The sequence below is a fragment of the Salmo salar genome, chromosome 06 (genome assembly GCF_965601325.2).
Source record: "Salmo salar chromosome 06, fSalSal1, whole genome shotgun sequence".
NCBI lineage: Eukaryota > Metazoa > Chordata > Actinopteri > Salmoniformes > Salmonidae > Salmo > Salmo salar.
In genome coordinates this window covers 5,084,562-5,102,952 of record NC_138296.1, presented here as the reverse complement: position 1 = coordinate 5,102,952, position 18,391 = coordinate 5,084,562, and the positions used below count along the sequence as shown (strand labels likewise).

The 18,391-nt window shown below is 48.4% G+C and overlaps 1 protein-coding gene across 1 annotated transcript in view; it reads left to right on the top strand.

Moving 5' to 3' along the window:
- The first annotated feature begins 401 nt into the window (after nucleotides 1-401).
- Nucleotides 402-18,391, top strand: part of LOC123743371 (tRNA-dihydrouridine(16/17) synthase [NAD(P)(+)]-like) — a 36,399-nt gene continuing 18,409 nt past the window's right edge. The window contains exons 1-9 of the mRNA XM_045719609.2: nucleotides 402-500; nucleotides 1,804-2,065; nucleotides 2,556-2,664; nucleotides 2,805-2,855; nucleotides 5,354-5,466; nucleotides 7,126-7,208; nucleotides 10,256-10,359; nucleotides 10,567-10,714; nucleotides 10,790-10,886. Of these exons, the coding sequence (XP_045575565.2) occupies nucleotides 1,826-2,065; nucleotides 2,556-2,664; nucleotides 2,805-2,855; nucleotides 5,354-5,466; nucleotides 7,126-7,208; nucleotides 10,256-10,359; nucleotides 10,567-10,714; nucleotides 10,790-10,886 (945 nt within the window). The 5' untranslated portion in view covers nucleotides 402-500; nucleotides 1,804-1,825. The remainder of the gene's footprint in view (nucleotides 501-1,803; nucleotides 2,066-2,555; nucleotides 2,665-2,804; nucleotides 2,856-5,353; nucleotides 5,467-7,125; nucleotides 7,209-10,255; nucleotides 10,360-10,566; nucleotides 10,715-10,789; nucleotides 10,887-18,391) is intronic.

Below are 18,391 nucleotides of genomic sequence, written 5' to 3'. Positions count from 1 at the left end.
GGTAGTAGTGGTGGTGGTACTAGTAGTAGTAGTAGGGGTGGTAGTAGTAGTAGTAGTAATAGTGGCAGTAGTAGTAGTAGCATTGACAAAACGTGGGTGAATGATGCATCTTGCCATAGAGATCTGTCATTTACAAAATTACACTGATTGGCCCAATGGGGGCTCTGCATCATTCGTGGGGGACAACATGTTTCCTGTTGCCTTGTTTTTTCTGGTATCGATTATTTCCTGCTTGATACACAATTATTATGCTAGTTGAGGAACTAATCCTGGGACTAACATCATTACAACTAACTATAGAGAGAGCTCACAACTCCAACAAGTAGCTTAAATGGAAATATGTGCTCAGCAATGTTCAAAAGCAGAGTTACTGAAACCAGGCGGAACCAACCGCCACTTATCGTTTCCCCTCGGTCATATTTGACTGTTACACTGGTTTGGCACATGAATCACTGTTGAGAACAGCCTGGAGTACATTTTACTAAGTGTTTCTCATACAGGTAAATGTTATTTTGTGTTATCAAGCATTTTGATGAAATGTTAGATATGTCTACTAGCGTGTCATCAACATGTTTTGTTTTGGACTCTATTTAAATGAAATCCACCGGAATTGTACTAGCTACTGTGCTAACGTTAGCTGGCTGGGTAACCAAGAGTCATGTGCACCCAGTGGCTGTATAACTAGCTAGAGTATGTGTGCACCACTTCTGACACGCGATCGCTAAAATTGGTGGATCTCGGGACTCTGCTGCTTTGTAAAGTGTTTTAGATATGTCCGTATTAACATTAATGAAATTGTCCTTGTCACATCCAGAGCATCATGCTTGCGGGGAGATGAGGACGTATATAATAACTACCATATGAAACTGTCCAGAGATTTAATCAGTTTTAATCAGTCCCATAAGTCCTACAGATATACTATCTCACTATAAGTCCTACAGATATACTATGTCGCTATAAGTCCTACAGATATACTATGTCACTATAAAGTCCTACAGATATACTATGTCGCTATAACTCCTACAGATATACTATGTCGCTATAACGCCTACAGATATACTATGTCGCTATAAGTCCTACAGATATACTATGTCGCTATAAGTCCTACAGATATACTATCTCGCTATAAGTCCTACAGATATACTATGTCGCTATAAGTCCTACAGATATACTATGTCTCTATAACTCCTACAGATATACTATGTCGCTATAACGCCTACAGATATACTATGTCGCTATAAGTCCTACAGATATACTATGTCGCTATAAGTCCTACAGATATACTATGTCGCTATAAGTCCTACAGATATACTATGTCGCTATAAGTCCTACAGATATACTATCTCGCTATAAGTCCTACAGATATACTATGTCGCTATAAGTCCTACAGAGATGGCTTTATTATTTATTTTATTTAATTTAACCTTTATTTAACTAGGCATGTCAGTTAAGAGCAAATTCTTATTTACAATGACGGCCACCCCGGTCAAACCCGGACGACGCTGGGCCAATTGTGTGCCGCCCTATGGGACTCCCAATCATGGCCGGATGTGATACAGCCTGGATTCGAACCAGGGACTGTGGTGACGCCTCTTGCATTGAGATGCAGTGCCTTAGACCACTCCTTCACTCGGGAGCCAGTTCATATCCAAGAAAGACCATGACCCATTTAGGTGCTCAGTGGCCCAACGGGAATCCTCTTCCTACTTTAGTTCTACCCAGTACCCTCTTATTTTGACAGTATTGGCCTCCTATGCTCAAAACAACTTAATTTTCTCTCTCATTCCCCTCTCCCTCTGTCAGGTCAAACTGCGAGGTTGCTGTGATGGCGGTGAAGCTGCAAGGCTTTGAGTTCTGGAAGACTACGCTGAGGGGAGCGCGTTACGTCGTTGCACCCATGGTGGACCAGAGCGAGCTGGCCTGGCGTCTACTGAGCCGTCGCCATGGCGCCGAGCTTTGCTACACGCCCATGCTGCACGCACAGGTGTTTGTGCGCGACGCCAACTACAGGAAAGATAACCTGTACAGCGAAGTCTGCCCCGAAGACAGGCCGCTTATTACACAGGTGAGAGAGAGAGACACACAAACACATGCTGACAGAGGAATGGAGTGTCACAGGTAGTATTATTCAACTACAGCTATTAGCAAACCTCTGTTTTACCATCACCTCTCACCCCGTTTCAGCTAGCCTCTGTGCTTTACCATCACCTCTCACCCCGTTTCAGCTAGCCTCTGTGTTTTACAATCACCTCACACCCCGTTTCAGCTAGCCTCTGTGTTTTACCATCACCTCACACCCCGTTTCAGCTAGCCTCTGTGTTTTACCATCACCTCACACCCCGTTTCAGCTAGCCTCTGTGTTTTACCATCACTTTACACCCCGTTTCAGCTAGCCTCTGTGTTTTACAGTCACCCCGATTCTTGTGTTATGGTCTCAGTTCTGTGCCAATAACTCAGAGGTGTTTGTAATGCACTTTCTCTGCTTTCTTTTTGTGTGTGTGTGTGTGTGTGTGTGTGTGTGTGTGTGTGTGTGTGTGTGTGTGTGTGTGTGTCAGTTCTGTGCCAACGACCCAGAGGTGTTTGTCCAGGCATGTCTACTGGCTCAGGACTACTGTGATGCTATCGATCTCAACCTGGGATGCCCACAGATGATCGCCAAGAGAGGTACTAACTAACAAACCCTGAAACCCCACTCAGAGAAAGAGAGAGAAACCCTGATTAAAAAAAACTGTGGTTTTCAATTAGGCTAAGCGTGCTGAATGTATGAGGTCAATTTGTTTCTAACTGGCTTATTTCTGACGAAGGGCACTACGGAGTCTTCCTACAGGATGAGTGGGAGCTGCTGGAGAAGATGGGTGAGTTTGAACAGATAGAGAAAAGAGGGAGAGAGTTGGAGAGGTAGAAATAAAATATAGTATGCTGTGTTTTACCTGTCTGGAATGGTGTCATGCTATGTTTTACCTGTCTGGAATGGTGTCATGCTATGTTTTACCTGTCTGGAATGGTGTCATACGGTGTTTACCTGTCTGGAATGGTGTCATGCTATGTTTTACCTGTCTGGAATGGTGTCATGCGGTGTTTACCTGTCTGGAATGGTGTCATGCTGCATTTTACCTGTCTGGAATGGTGTCATGCTATGTTTTACCTGTCTGGAATGGTGTCATGCTGCATTTTACCTGTCTGGAATGTTCTGTACATCATAAGCACTCAGTCTTTACTAGATAATTAGTAGAAACATTTTTGGGGGAGTTTAGGGTTCTATATGTTTTCAGAAGATGGGCAGGGACTCTGCTATCCTAGTTTCAGGGGGAAGTTTGTTCCACCATTGGGGTGCCAGGAGAGAGAAGAGCTTTGACTGGGCTGAGAGGGAGCTGTGGGGTGGGTAGGGTCAAGAGACCAGAGGTGGCAGAACGGAGTACTCCGGTTGGGGTGTAGAGTTTGAGCATAGCCTGAAGGTAGTGAGGGGCAGTTCCTCTTGCTGTTCCGTAGGCAAACACCAGGGTCTTGAAGAGAATGCGTGCTTCGACTGGAAGCCATTGGAGTGTGCGGAGGAGCGGGCTGCGGCATTCTGGAGAAGTTGCAGGGGTTTGATGGCACAAGCTGGGAGGCCAGCCAACAGAGAGTTGCAGTGGTCCAGACGGGAGATGACAAGTGCCTGGATTAGGACCTGTGCTATTTCCTGTGTGAGGAAGGGTTGTACTCTATAGAGCTTGACCCTGCAGGACAGAGTCACTGCTTTGATGTTTGCAGAAAACAACAGGGTGTTGTCTAGTGTCCTGCCAAGGTTCTTTGCACTCTGGGATGGGAACACCATGGAGTTGTCAAATGTGATGGAGAGGTCTTGGAGCAGGCAGGCCTTTCCCGGGAGGAAGAGCAGCTCCGTCTTGTTGAGCTTGAGGTGGTGGGCCGACATCCAAGCTGAGATATCTGCCAGGCATGCAGAGATGTGTGTCGCAAAATTAGTGTCAGAAGGGTGAAGGTGAAAAGTAGTTGAGTGTCATCCACATAGTATTGATAAGAGAGACCATGTGAGGATATGACGGAGCTGAGTGACTTGGTGTATAGAGAGAAGAGGAGAGGGCCTAGAACGGCGCCCTGGGGGACACCAGTAGTAAGAGTATATGGTGCAGACACAGATCCTCTCCACGTCACCTGGTCTCAATGTTTTTAGCTCTTAGGAAACTTTGCAGTATTTTATGTATTATTTCTTACATTGTTAGCCCAGAAAATGTTTTGTGTTATTACATACAGCCGGGCCATATATATTTTTTAATTGCTTTACTTAGATGTGTGTGTATTGGGTATATTTTGTGGAATTGTTAGATATTACTTGTTAGATATTACTGCACTGTCGGAGCTAGAAGCTCAAGCATTTCGCTACACCCGCAATAACATCTGCTAAACACGTGTATGTGACCAATAACATTTAATTTGATTTAAGCTAGCCAGACTTTTCTCTCTGTTTCTCCATCGTGAAGCTAGCCAGTATTTTGTCTGTTTCTCCATCGTGAAGCTAGCCAGTATTTTCTCTCTGTTTCTCCATCGTGAAGCTAGCCAGACTTTTCTCTCTGTTTCTCCATCGTGAAGCTAGCCAGTATTTTCTCTCTGTTTCTCCATCGTGAAGCTAGCCAGTATTCTCTCTGTTTCTCCATCGTGAAGCTAGCCAGTATTCTCTCTGTTTCTCCATCGTGAAGCTAGCCAGTATTTTCTCTCTGTTTCTCCATCGTGAAGCTAGCCAGACTTTTCTCTCTGTTTTTCCATCGTGAAGCTAGCCAGACTTTTCTCTCTGTTTCTCCATCGTGAAGCTAGCCAGTATTTTCTCTCTGTTTCTCCATCGTGAAGCTAGCCAGTATTTTCTCTCTGTTTCTCCATCGTGAAGCTAGCCAGTATTTTCTCTCTGTTTCTCCATCGTGAAGCTAGCCAGACCTTTCTCTCTGTTTCTCCATCGTGAAGCTAGCCAGTATTTTCTCTCTGTTTCTCCATCGTGAAGCTAGCCAGTATTCTCTCTGTTTCTCCATCGTGAAGCTAGCCAGTATTTTCTCTCTGTTTCTCCATCGTGAAGCTAGCCAGTATTTTCTCTCTGTTTCTCCATCGTGAAGCTAGCCAGACTTTTCTCTCTGTTTTTCCATCGTGAAGCTAGCCAGACTTTTCTCTCTGTTTCTCCATCGTGAAGCTAGCCAGTATTTTCTCTCTGTTTCTCCATCGTGAAGCTAGCCAGTATTTTCTCTCTGTTTCTCCATCGTGAAGCTAGCCAGTCTTTTCTCTCTGTTTCTCCTTAGTGAAGCTAGCCAGTATTTTCTCTCTGTTTCCCCTTAGTGAAGCTAGCCAGTATTTTCTCTCTGTTTCTCCTTAGTGAAGCTAGCCAATGAGAAGATCTCTGTTCCCATCACCTGTAAGATCCGTGTGTTTAACAAGATGGAGGAGACTGTTCAGTACGCTCAGATGCTGGAGAAGGCTGGCTGCCAGGTAGGAAACATCACACACAAGTATTTTATTTTGATCTTCTATGAAACATTACCTAAAATAAACCAGATTATATTTGGAGGTGCTTGGTCTATCTGGGTGATGTTTTCTCTCTCTCCTGAAATGATCTGAATCTAGGATTACAGGGACTCTCCGCAACTATATTCAATGTGCGGGACAAAATTGAGGCTATGATTAAGAAGTTGGAGCTCTTCTCTGTCTGCGTTAACAAGGACAACACACAGGTCTTTCCATCATTGTATGACATTTTTTTTTGTGTGTTCAAATGAACTCAAGCTTACGGACAATGTCAATTTTTATTATTTATTTATTTTCTTTTTATTTCACCTTTATTTAACCAGGTAGGCTAGTTGAGAACAAGTTCTCATTTACAACTGAGACCTGGCCAAGATAAAGCATAGCAGTGTGACACAAACAACAACACAGAGTTACACATGGAATAAACAATAAACAAGTCAATGACACAGTAGAGAGAAAAAATAAAGTCTATATACAGTGTGTGCAAAAGGCATGAGGAGGTAGGCAATAAATAGGCCATAGTAGCGAATAATTACAATTTAGCAGATTAACACTGGAGTGATAAATGAGCAGATGATGATGTGCAAGTAGTGATACTGGTGTGCAAAAGAGCAGAAAAGTTAATAAAAACAATATGGGGATGAAGTAGGTAGATTGGATGGGATATTTACAGATGGGCTATGTACAGCTGCAGCGATCGGTTAGCTGCTCAGATAGCTGATGTTTAAAATTGGTGAGGGAAATAAGTCTCCAGCTTCAGCGATTTTTTGCGATTCGTTCCGGTCACTGGCAGCAGAGAACTGGAAGGAAAGGCGGCCAAATGAGGTGTTGGCTTTGGGGATGACCAGTGAGATATACCTGCTGGAACATGTGCTATGGGTGGGTGTTGTTATGGTGAACTGAGATAAGGCGGAGCTTTACCTAGCATAGACTTATAGATGACCTGGAGCCAGTGGGTCTGGCGACGAATATGTAGCGAGGGCCAGCCGACTAGAGCATACAGGTCACAGTGGTGGGTGATATAAGGTGATTTGGTAACAAAACGGATGGCACTGTGGTAGACTGCATCCAGTTTGCTGAGTAGAGTATTTGAAGCTATTTTGTAGATGACATCGCCGAAGTCGAGGATCGGTAGGATGGTCAGTTTTACGAGGATAAGTTTGGCGGCGTGAGTGAAGGATGCTTTGTTGTGAAATAGAAAGCCGAGTCTAGATTTGATTTTGGATTGGAGATGTTTAACGTGAGTCTGGAAGGAGAGTTTACAGTCTAACCAGACACCTAGGTATTTGTAGTTGTCCACATATTCTAGGTCAGAACCGTCCAGGGTGGTGATGCTAGTCGGGCGGTGTGATATAGAGAAGCACCTGAGTGAGTTGAGTGTGTAATTACACAGGTACTTTCCCGAAACGGATGACAAACAACTGGATTGGTTATCCCTATTATGCCCTGCCTCCAGTCCACTTACCCATATCTGAACAAGAGAACCTCATCGAATGTTCCTCGTAGTACTGCAGTGTCACCCGTGCTGTCTCTCCATAGCAACACAGACACACTCATTTCATTTCATTTGAATTTAACCAGGTAGGCAGTCTTTTCATTCAGACCTCTCCATCTCTGTCTCAGCTGCTGACCGTTCACGGTCGGACCAAGGACCAGAAAGGACCCGCGACAGGCATCGCTAGCTGGGAACACATCAAGGCTGTACGGTACGCAGACTACACTGCAGTTCTCTACAGTTAAATAAAGACTACAGAGAAGAACCAATATTATGTTTCTCCAACAAACATTGAGATTGTCAGTTGGAGACTGACAACTGTTTGTGTAGACAGTTTGTGTAGTCTAGTAGGTCTCTGCTGGGTAGTTGGAGGTAGTTTGTGTAGTCTAGTAGTCTCTGCTGGGTAGTTGGAGGTAGTTTGTGTAGTCTAGTAGGTCTCTGCTGTGTAGTTGGAGGTAGTTTGTGTAGTCTAGTAGGTCTCTGCTGGGTAGTTGGAGGTAGTTTGTGTAGTCTAGTAGGTCTCTGCTGGGTAGTTGGAGGTAGTTTGTGTAGTCTAGTAGTCTCTGCTGGGTAGTTGGAGGTAGTTTGTGTAGTCTAGTAGGTCTCTGCTGGGTAGTTGGAGGTAGTTTGTGTAGTCTAGTAGGTCTCTGCTGGGTAGTTGGAGGTAGTTTGTGTAGTCTAGTAGGTCTCTGCTGTGTAGTTGGAGGTAGTTTGTGTAGTCTAGTAGGTCTCTGCTGGGTAGTTGGAGGTAGTTTGTGTAGTCTAGTAGGTCTCTGCTGGGTAGTTGGAGGTAGTTTGTGTAGTCTAGTAGGTCTCTGCTGGGTAGTTGGAGGTAGTTTGTGTAGTCTAGTAGGTCTCTGCTGGGTAGTTGGAGGTAGTTTGTGTAGTCTAGTAGGTCTCTGCTGGGTAGTTGGAGGTAGTTTGTGTAGTCTAGTAGGTCTCTGCTGGGTAGTTGGAGGTAGTTTGTGTAGTCTAGTAGGTCTCTGCTGGGTAGTTGGAGGTAGTTTGTGTAGTCTAGTAGGTCTCTGCTGGGTAGTTGGAGGTAGTTTGTGTAGTCTAGTAGGTCTCTGCTGTGTAGTTGGAGGTAGTTTGTGTAGTCTAGTAGGTCTCTGCTGGGTAGTTGGAGGTAGTTTGTGTAGTCTAGTAGGTCTCTGCTGTGTAGTTGGAGGTAGTTTGTGTAGTCTAGTAGGTCTCTGCTGTGTAGTTGGAGGTAGTTTGTGTAGTCTAGTAGGTCTCTGCTGTGTAGTTGGAGGTAGTTTGTGTAGTCTAGTAGGTCTCTGCTGGGTAGTTGGAGGTAGTTTGTGTAGTCTAGTAGGTCTCTGCTGTGTAGTTGGAGGTAGTTTGTGTAGTCTAGTAGGTCTCTGCTGTGTAGTTGGAGGTAGTTTGTGTAGTCTAGTAGGTCTCTGCTGGGTAGTTGGAGGTAGTTTGTGTAGTCTAGTAGGTCTCTGCTGGGTAGTTGGAGGTAGTTTGTGTAGTCTAGTAGGTCTCTGCTGGGTAGTTGGAGGTAGTTTGTGTAGTCTAGTAGGTCTCTGCTGTGTAGTTGGAGGTAGTTTGTGTAGTCTAGTAGTCTCTGCTGTGTAGTTGGAGGTAGTTTGTGTAGTCTAGTAGGTCTCTGCTGGGTAGTTGGAGGTAGTTTGTGTAGTCTAGTAGGTCTCTGCTGGGTAGTTGGAGGTAGTTTGTGTAGTCTAGTAGGTCTCTGCTGGGTAGTTGGAGGTAGTTTGTGTAGTCTAGTAGGTCTCTGCTGTGTAGTTGGAGGTAGTTTGTGTAGTCTAGTAGTCTCTGCTGTGTAGTTGGAGGTAGTTTGTGTAGTCTAGTAGGTCTCTGCTGGGTAGTTGGAGGTAGTTTGTGTAGTCTAGTAGGTCTCTGCTGGGTAGTTGGAGGTAGTTTGTGTAGTCTAGTAGGTCTCTGCTGGGTAGTTGGAGGTAGTTTGTGTAGTCTAGTAGGTCTCTGCTGTGTAGTTGGAGGTAGTTTGTGTAGTCTAGTAGGTCTCTGCTGGGTAGTTGGAGGTAGTTTGTGTAGTCTAGTAGGTCTCTGCTGGGTAGTTGGAGGTAGTTTGTGTAGTCTAGTAGGTCTCTGCTGTGTAGTTGGAGGTAGTTTGTGTAGTCTAGTAGTCTCTGCTGGGTAGTTGGAGGTAGTTTGTGTAGTCTAGTAGGTCTCTGCTGGGTAGTTGGAGGTAGTTTGTGTAGTCTAGTAGGTCTCTGCTGGGTAGTTGGAGGTAGTTTGTGTAGTCTAGTAGGTCTCTGCTGGGTAGTTGGAGGTAGTTTGTGTAGTCTAGTAGGTCTCTGCTGTGTAGTTGGAGGTAGTTTGTGTAGTCTAGTAGTCTCTGCTGGGTAGTTGGAGGTAGTTTGTGTAGTCTAGTAGGTCTCTGCTGGGTAGTTGGAGGTAGTTTGTGTAGTCTAGTAGGTCTCTGCTGGGTAGTTGGAGGTAGTTTGTGTAGTCTAGTAGGTCTCTGCTGGGTAGTTGGAGGTAGTTTGTGTAGTCTAGTAGGTCTCTGCTGTGTAGTTGGAGGTAGTTTGTGTAGTCTAGTAGGTCTCTGCTGGGTAGTTGGAGGTAGTTTGTGTAGTCTAGTAGGTCTCTGCTGGGTAGTTGGAGGTAGTTTGTGTAGTCTAGTAGGTCTCTGCTGTGTAGTTGGAGGTAGTTTGTGTAGTCTAGTAGTCTCTGCTGGGTAGTTGGAGGTAGTTTGTGTAGTCTAGTAGGTCTCTGCTGGGTAGTTGGAGGTAGTTTGTGTAGTCTAGTAGGTCTCTGCTGGGTAGTTGGAGGTAGTTTGTGTAGTCTAGTAGGTCTCTGCTGGGTAGTTGGAGGTAGTTTGTGTAGTCTAGTAGGTCTCTGCTGGGTAGTTGGAGGTAGTTTGTGTAGTCTAGTAGGTCTCTGCTGGGTAGTTGGAGGTAGTTTGTGTAGTCTAGTAGGTCTCTGCTGGGTAGTTGGAGGTAGTTTGTGTAGTCTAGTAGGTCTCTGCTGGGTAGTTGGAGGTAGTTTGTGTAGTCTAGTAGGTCTCTGCTGGGTAGTTGGAGGTAGTTTGTGTAGTCTAGTAGGTCTCTGCTGGGTAGTTGGAGGTAGTTTGTGTAGTCTAGTAGGTCTCTGCTGGGTAGTTGGAGGTAGTTTGTGTAGTCTAGTAGGTCTCCAAGAAGTTCCTTCACAGGAAAACATTCTATTATACTCTACTGTACAGTACTCTCTTCTGTTGTCACATAGCTGATCATGTGATTGTACTGGGTTTATTAAGTAGTCTCTCTCTCTTTCTGTTTGTTGTTGCTATAGGAACGCTGTTAACATCCCTGTGTTCGCTAACGGTAACATCCAACACCTGAGTGATGTGGAGCAGTGTATGGAGGAGACTGGAGTACAGGGGGTGATGAGTGCAGGTACACACACACACCTCCGCCGCACCTTGAGTAAATAGTCACCCAACAGTCATAACACCTACTAATTTGTGTTTATCACTTTCTCTCTCTCTCATGTGTCTGTGTGTATGGTTATCTCTGTGTGTGTGTGTGGTTCTTTCTGTGTGTGTGTGTGTGTGTGTGTGTGGTTCTGCGTGTTTCTCTCTTTCTCTGTGTGTGTGTTTCCAGAGGGGAACCTCCATAACCCAGCTCTGTTTGAGGGTCTCAGCCCTCCTGTATGGGAGATGGCTGAGGAGTATCTAGAGGTGGTCAGTCAGTACCCTCCCTGTACCCTGTCCTATGTCAGAGCACACCTCTTCAAGCTCTGGCACCACACGTATGTAACACACACACTCAGTACTTCACTATCGCCACAATCTGTGTGTGAGTTTATTTGTTAGTGTTTCTCCAGACTGCAGATCCACAAGGACCTGAGAGAGGAGCTGGCTAAGGTGAAGAACCTGCAGGGGCTGACAGAGGTCAGCAGACAACTCAGACTACGCTGCCAGGTACCAAGGGTTAGGGTTAGCTACACTGTCAGGTACCAAGGGTTAGGGTTAGCTACACTGTCAGGTACCAAGGGTTAGGGTTAGCTACACTGCCAGGTACCAAGGGTTAGGGTTAGCTACGCTGCCAGGTACCAAGGGTTAGGGTTAGCTACACTGTCAGGTACCAAGGGTTAGGGTTAGCTACGCTGTCAGGTATCAAGGGTTAGGGTTAGCTACACTGTCAGGTACCAAGGGTTAGGGTTAGCTACGCTGCCAGGTACCAAGGGTTAGGGTTAGCTACACTGTCAGGTACCAAGGGTTAGGGTTAGCTACACTGTCAGGTACCAAGGGTTAGGGTTAGCTACACTGTCAGGTACCAAGGGTTAGGGTTAGCTACACTGTCAGGTACCAAGGGTTAGGGTTAGCTACACTGTCAGGTACCAAGGGTTAGGGTTAGCTACACTGCCAGGTACCAAGGGTTAGGGTTAGCTACACTGTCAGGTACCAAGGGTTAGGGTTAGCTACACTGCCAGGTACCAAGGGTTAGGGTTAGCTACACTGCCAGGTACCAAGGGTTAGGGTTAGCTACGCTGTCAGGTACCAAGGGTTAGGGTTAGCTACGCTGCCAGGTACCAAGGGTTAGGGTTAGCTACGCTGTCAGGTACCAAGGGTTAGGGTTAGCTACGCTGTCAGGTACCAAGGGTTAGGGTTAGCTACACTGCCAGGTACCAAGGGTTAGGGTTAGCTACGCTGTCAGGTACCAAGGGTTAGGGTTAGCTACACTGCCAGGTACCAAGGGTTAGCTACACTGCCAGGTACCAAGGGTTAGGGTTAGCTACACTGTCAGGTACCAAGGGTTAGGGTTAGCTACACTGCCAGGTACCAAGGGTTAGGGTTAGCTACGCTGTCAGGTACCAAGGGTTAGGGTTAGCTACACTGCCAGGTACCAAGGGTTAGCTACACTGCCAGGTACCAAGGGTTAGGGTTAGCTACACTGTCAGGTACCAAGGGTTAGGGTTAGCTACACTGCCAGGTACCAAGGGTTAGGTTTAGCTACACTGCCAGGTACCAAGGGTTAGGGTTAGCTACACTGTCAGGTACCAAGGGTTAGGGTTAGCTACACTGCCAGGTACCAAGGGTTAGGGTTAGCTACACTGCCAGGTACCAAGGGTTAGGGTTAGCTACGCTGTCAGGTACCAAGGGTTAGGGTTAGCTACGCTGTCAGGTACCAAGGGTTAGGGTTAGCTACGCTGCCAGGTACCAAGGGTTAGGGTTAGCTACGCTGTCAGGTACCAAGGGTTAGGGTTAGCTACGCTGCCAGGTACCAAGGGTTAGGGTTAGCTACGCTGCCAGGTACCAAGGGTTAGGGTTAGCTACGCTGCCAGGTACCAAGGGTTAGGGTTAGCTACGCTGCCAGGTACCAAGGGTTAGGGTTAGCTACGCTGCCAGGTACCAAGGGTTAGGGTTAGCTACGCTGCCAGGTACCAAGGGTTAGGGTTAGCTACGCTGCCAGGTACCAAGGGTTAGGGTTAGCTACGCTGCCAGGTACCAAGGGTTAGGGTTAGCTACGCTGCCAGGTACCAAGGGTTAGGGTTAGCTACGCTGTCAGGTACCAAGGGTTAGGGTTAGCTACGCTGTCAGGTACCAAGGGTTAGGGTTAGCTACACTGCCAGGTACCAAGGGTTAGGGTTAGCTACACTGCCAGGTACCAAGGGTTAGGGTTAGCTACACTGCCAGGTACCAAGGGTTAGGGTTAGCTACACTGCCAGGTACCAAGGGTTAGGGTTAGCTACACTGCCAGGTACCAAGGGTTAGGGTTAGCTACACTGCCAGGTACCAAGGGTTAGGGTTAGCTACACTGCCAGGTACCAAGGGTTAGGGTTAGCTACACTGCCAGGTACCAAGGGTTAGCTACACTGCCAGGTACCAAGGGTTGGGGTTAGCTACGCTGCCAGGTACCAAGGGTTAGGGTTAGCTACACTGCCAGGTACCAAGGGTTAGGGTTAGCTACGCTGTCAGGTACCAAGGGTTAGGGTTAGCTACGCTGTCAGGTACCAAGGGTTAGGGTTAGCTACACTGCCAGGTACCAAGGGTTAGGGTTAGCTACACTGTCAGGTACCAAGGGTTAGGGTTAGCTACACTGCCAGGTACCAAGGGTTAGGGTTAGCTACACTGCCAGGTACCAAGGGTTAGGGTTAGCTACACTGCCAGGTACCAAGGGTTAGGGTTAGCTACACTGCCAGGTACCAAGGGTTAGGGTTAGCTACACTGTCAGGTACCAAGGGTTAGGGTTAGCTACGCTGCCAGGTACCAAGGGTTAGGGTTAGCTACGCTGTCAGGTACCAAGGGTTAGGGTTAGCGATGCTGTCAGGTACCAAGGGTTAGGGTTAGCTACGCTGTCAGGTACCAAGGGTTAGGGTTAGGGTTAGGGTTAGCTACGCTGTCAGGTACCAAGGGTTAGGGTTAGCTACACTGTCAGGTACCAAGGGTTAGGGTTAGCTACACTGCCAGGTACCAAGGGTTAGGGTTAGCTACGCTGTCAGGTACCAAGGGTTAGGGTTAGCTACACTGTCAGGTACCAAGGGTTAGGGTTAGCTACACTGTCAGGTACCAAGGGTTAGGGTTAGCTACGCTGTCAGGTACCAAGGGTTAGGGTTAGCTACACTGCCAGGTACCAAGGGTTAGCTACACTGCCAGGTACCAAGGGTTAGCTACACTGCCAGGTACCAAGGGTTAGCTACACTGCCAGGTACCAAGGGTTAGCTACACTGCCAGGTACCAAGGGTTAGCTACACTGCCAGGTACCAAGGGTTAGCTACACTGCCAGGTACCAAGGGTTAGCTACACTGCCAGGTACCAAGGGTTAGCTACACTGCCAGGTACCAAGGGTTAGCTACACTGCCAGGTACCAAGGGTTAGCTACACTGCCAGGTACCAAGGGTTAGCTACACTGCCAGGTACCAAGGGTTAGGGTTAGCTACACTGCCAGGTACCAAGGGTTAGGGTTAGCTACACTGCCAGGTACCAAGGGTTAGGGTTAGCTACACTGTCAGGTACCAAGGGTTAGCTACACTGCCAGGTACCAAGGGTTAGGGTTAGCTACACTGCCAGGTACCAAGGGTTGGGGTTAGCTACACTGTCAGGTACCAAGGGTTAGGGTTAGCTACACTGTCAGGTACCAAGGGTTAGGGTTAGCTACACTGCCAGGTACCAAGGGTTAGGGTTAGCTACGCTGCCAGGTACCAAGGGTTAGGGTTAGCTACACTGTCAGGTACCAAGGGTTAGGGTTAGCTACACTGTCAGGTACCAAGGGTTAGGGTTAGCTACACTGTCAGGTACCAAGGGTTAGGGTTAGCTACGCTGCCAGGTACCAAGGGTTAGGGTTAGCTACACTGTCAGGTACCAAGGGTTAGGGTTAGCTACACTGTCAGGTACCAAGGGTTAGGGTTAGCTACACTGTCAGGTACCAAGGGTTAGGGTTAGCTACACTGTCAGGTACCAAGGGTTAGGGTTAGCTACACTGTCAGGTACCAAGGGTTAGGGTTAGCTACACTGCCAGGTACCAAGGGTTAGGGTTAGCTACACTGCCAGGTACCAAGGGTTAGGGTTAGCTACACTGCCAGGTACCAAGGGTTAGGGTTAGCTACACTGCCAGGTACCAAGGGTTAGGGTTAGCTACGCTGTCAGGTACCAAGGGTTAGGGTTAGCTACGCTGCCAGGTACCAAGGGTTAGTGTTAGCTACACTGCCAGGTACCAAGGGTTAGGGTTAGCTACGCTGTCAGGTACCAAGGGTTAGGGTTAGCTACACTGCCAGGTACCAAGGGTTAGGGTTAGCTACACTGCCAGGTACCAAGGGTTAGCTACACTGCCAGGTACCAAGGGTTAGGGTTAGCTACACTGTCAGGTACCAAGGGTTAGGGTTAGCTACGCTGCCAGGTACCAAGGGTTAGGGTTAGCTACGCTGTCAGGTACCAAGGGTTAGGGTTAGCTACACTGCCAGGTACCAAGGGTTAGCTACACTGCCAGGTACCAAGGGTTAGGGTTAGCTACACTGTCAGGTACCAAGTGTTAGGGTTAGCTACACTGCCAGGTACCAAGGGTTAGGTTTAGCTACACTGCCAGGTACCAAGGGTTAGGGTTAGCTACACTGTCAGGTACCAAGGGTTAGGGTTAGCTACACTGCCAGGTACCAAGGGTTAGGGTTAGCTACGCTGTCAGGTACCAAGGGTTAGGGTTAGCTACACTGCCAGGTACCAAGGGTTAGGGTTAGCTACACTGCCAGGTACCAAGGGTTAGCTACACTGCCAGGTACCAAGGGTTAGGGTTAGCTACACTGTCAGGTACCAAGGGTTAGGGTTAGCTACGCTGCCAGGTACCAAGGGTTAGGGTTAGCTACGCTGTCAGGTACCAAGGGTTAGGGTTAGCTACACTGCCAGGTACCAAGGGTTAGCTACACTGCCAGGTACCAAGGGTTAGGGTTAGCTACACTGTCAGGTACCAAGTGTTAGGGTTAGCTACACTGCCAGGTACCAAGGGTTAGGTTTAGCTACACTGCCAGGTACCAAGGGTTAGGGTTAGCTACACTGTCAGGTACCAAGGGTTAGGGTTAGCTACACTGCCAGGTACCAAGGGTTAGGGTTAGCTACACTGCCAGGTACCAAGGGTTAGGGTTAGCTACGCTGCCAGGTACCAAGGGTTAGGGTTAGCTACGCTGTCAGGTACCAAGGGTTAGGGTTAGCTACGCTGTCAGGTACCAAGGGTTAGGGTTAGCTACGCTGCCAGGTACCAAGGGTTAGGGTTAGCTACGCTGCCAGGTAGCAAGGGTTAGGGTTAGCTACGCTGCCAGGTACCAAGGGTTAGGGTTAGCTACGCTGCCAGGTACCAAGGGTTAGGGTTAGCTACGCTGCCAGGTACCAAGGGTTAGGGTTAGCTACGCTGCCAGGTACCAAGGGTTAGGGTTAGCTACGCTGCCAGGTACCAAGGGTTAGGGTTAGCTACGCTGCCAGGTACCAAGGGTTAGGGTTAGCTACGCTGCCAGGTACCAAGGGTTAGGGTTAGCTACGCTGCCAGGTACCAAGGGTTAGGGTTAGCTACGCTGTCAGGTACCAAGGGTTAGGGTTAGCTACACTGCCAGGTACCAAGGGTTAGGGTTAGCTACACTGCCAGGTACCAAGGGTTAGGGTTAGCTACACTGCCAGGTACCAAGGGTTAGGGTTAGCTACACTGCCAGGTACCAAGGGTTAGGGTTAGCTACACTGCCAGGTACCAAGGGTTAGGGTTAGCTACACTGCCAGGTACCAAGGGTTAGGGTTAGCTACACTGCCAGGTACCAAGGGTTAGGGTTAGCTACACTGCCAGGTACCAAGGGTTAGGGTTAGCTACACTGTCAGGTACCAAGGGTTAGGGTTAGCTACGCTGCCAGGTACCAAGGGTTAGGGTTAGCTACGCTGTCAGGTACCAAGGGTTAGGGTTAGCGATGCTGTCAGGTACCAAGGGTTAGTGTTAGCTACACTGCCAGGTACCAAGGGTTAGGGTTAGCTACACTGTCAGGTACCAAGGGTTAGGGTTAGCTACACTGCCAGGTACCAAGGGTTAGCTACACTGCCAGGTACCAAGGGTTAGCTACACTGCCAGGTATCAAGGGTTAGCTACACTGCCAGGTAACAAGGGTTAGCTACACTGCCAGGTACCAAGGGTTAGCTACACTGCCAGGTACCAAGGGTTAGCTACACTGCCAGGTACCAAGGGTTAGCTACACTGCCAGGTACCAAGGGTTAGCTACACTGCCAGGTACCAAGGGTTAGCTACACTGCCAGGTACCAAGGGTTAGCTACACTGCCAGGTACCAAGGGTTAGCTACACTGCCAGGTACCAAGGGTTAGCTACACTGCCAGGTACCAAGGGTTAGCTACACTGCCAGGTACCAAGGGTTAGCTACACTGCCAGGTACCAAGGGTTAGCTACACTGCCAGGTACCAAGGGTTAGGGTTAGCTACACTGCCAGGTACCAAGGGTTAGGGTTAGCTACACTGCCAGGTACCAAGGGTTAGCTACACTGCCAGGTACCAAGGGTTGGGGTTAGCTACGCTGCCAGGTACCAAGGGTTGGGGTTAGCTACGCTGCCAGGTACCAAGGGTTGGGGTTAGCTACACTGCCAGGTACCAAGGGTTAGGGTTAGCTACACTGCCAGGTACCAAGGGTTAGGGTTAGCTACACTGCCAGGTACCAAGGGTTAGGGTTAGCTACACTGTCAGGTACCAAGGGTTAGGGTTAGCTACGCTGCCAGGTACCAAGGGTTAGGGTTAGCGATGCTGTCAGGTACCAAGGGTTAGTGTTAGCTACACTGCCAGGTACCAAGGGTTAGGGTTAGGTACACTGTCAGGTACCAAGGGTTAGGGTTAGCTACGCTGTCAGGTACCAAGGGTTAGGGTTAGCTACACTGCCAGGTACCAAGGGTTAGCTACACTGCCAGGTACCAAGGGTTAGCTACACTGCCAGGTATCAAGGGTTAGCTACACTGCCAGGTACCAAGGGTTAGCTACACTGCCAGGTACCAAGGGTTAGCTACACTGCCAGGTACCAAGGGTTAGCTACACTGCCAGGTACCAAGGGTTAGCTACACTGCCAGGTACCAAGGGTTAGCTACACTGCCAGGTACCAAGGGTTAGCTACACTGCCAGGTACCAAGGGTTAGCTACACTGCCAGGTACCAAGGGTTAGCTACACTGCCAGGTACCAAGGGTTAGCTACACTGCCAGGTACCAAGGGTTAGCTACACTGCCAGGTACCAAGGGTTAGCTACACTGCCAGGTACCAAGGGTTAGCTACACTGCCAGGTACCAAGGGTTAGGGTTAGCTACACTGCCAGGTACCAAGGGTTAGGGTTAGCTACACTGCCAGGTACCAAGGGTTAGCTACACTGCCAGGTACCAAGGGTTAGCTACACTGCCAGGTACCAAGGGTTGGGGTTAGCTACGCTGCCAGGTACCAAGGGTTAGGGTTAGCTACACTGCCAGGTACCAAGGGTTAGGGTTAGCTACGCTGTCAGGTACCAAGGGTTAGGGTTAGCTACGCTGTCAGGTACCAAGGGTTAGGGTTAGCTACGCTGCCAGGTACCAAGGGTTAGGGTTAGCTACGCTGTCAGGTACCAAGGGTTAGGGTTAGCTACACTGCCAGGTACCAAGGGTTAGGGTTAGCTACACTGCCAGGTACAAAGGGTTAGGGTTAGCTACACTGCCAGGTACCAAGGGTTAGGGTTAGCTACACTGCCAGGTACCAAGGGTTAGGGTTAGCTACACTGTCAGGTACCAAGGGTTAGGGTTAGCTACGCTGCCAGGTACCAAGGGTTAGGGTTAGCTACGCTGTCAGGTACCAAGGGTTAGGGTTAGCGATGCTGTCAGGTACCAAGGGTTAGGGTTAGCTACGCTGTCAGGTACCAAGGGTTAGGGTTAGGGTTAGGGTTAGCTACGCTGTCAGGTACCAAGGGTTAGGGTTAGCTACACTGTCAGGTACCAAGGGTTAGGGT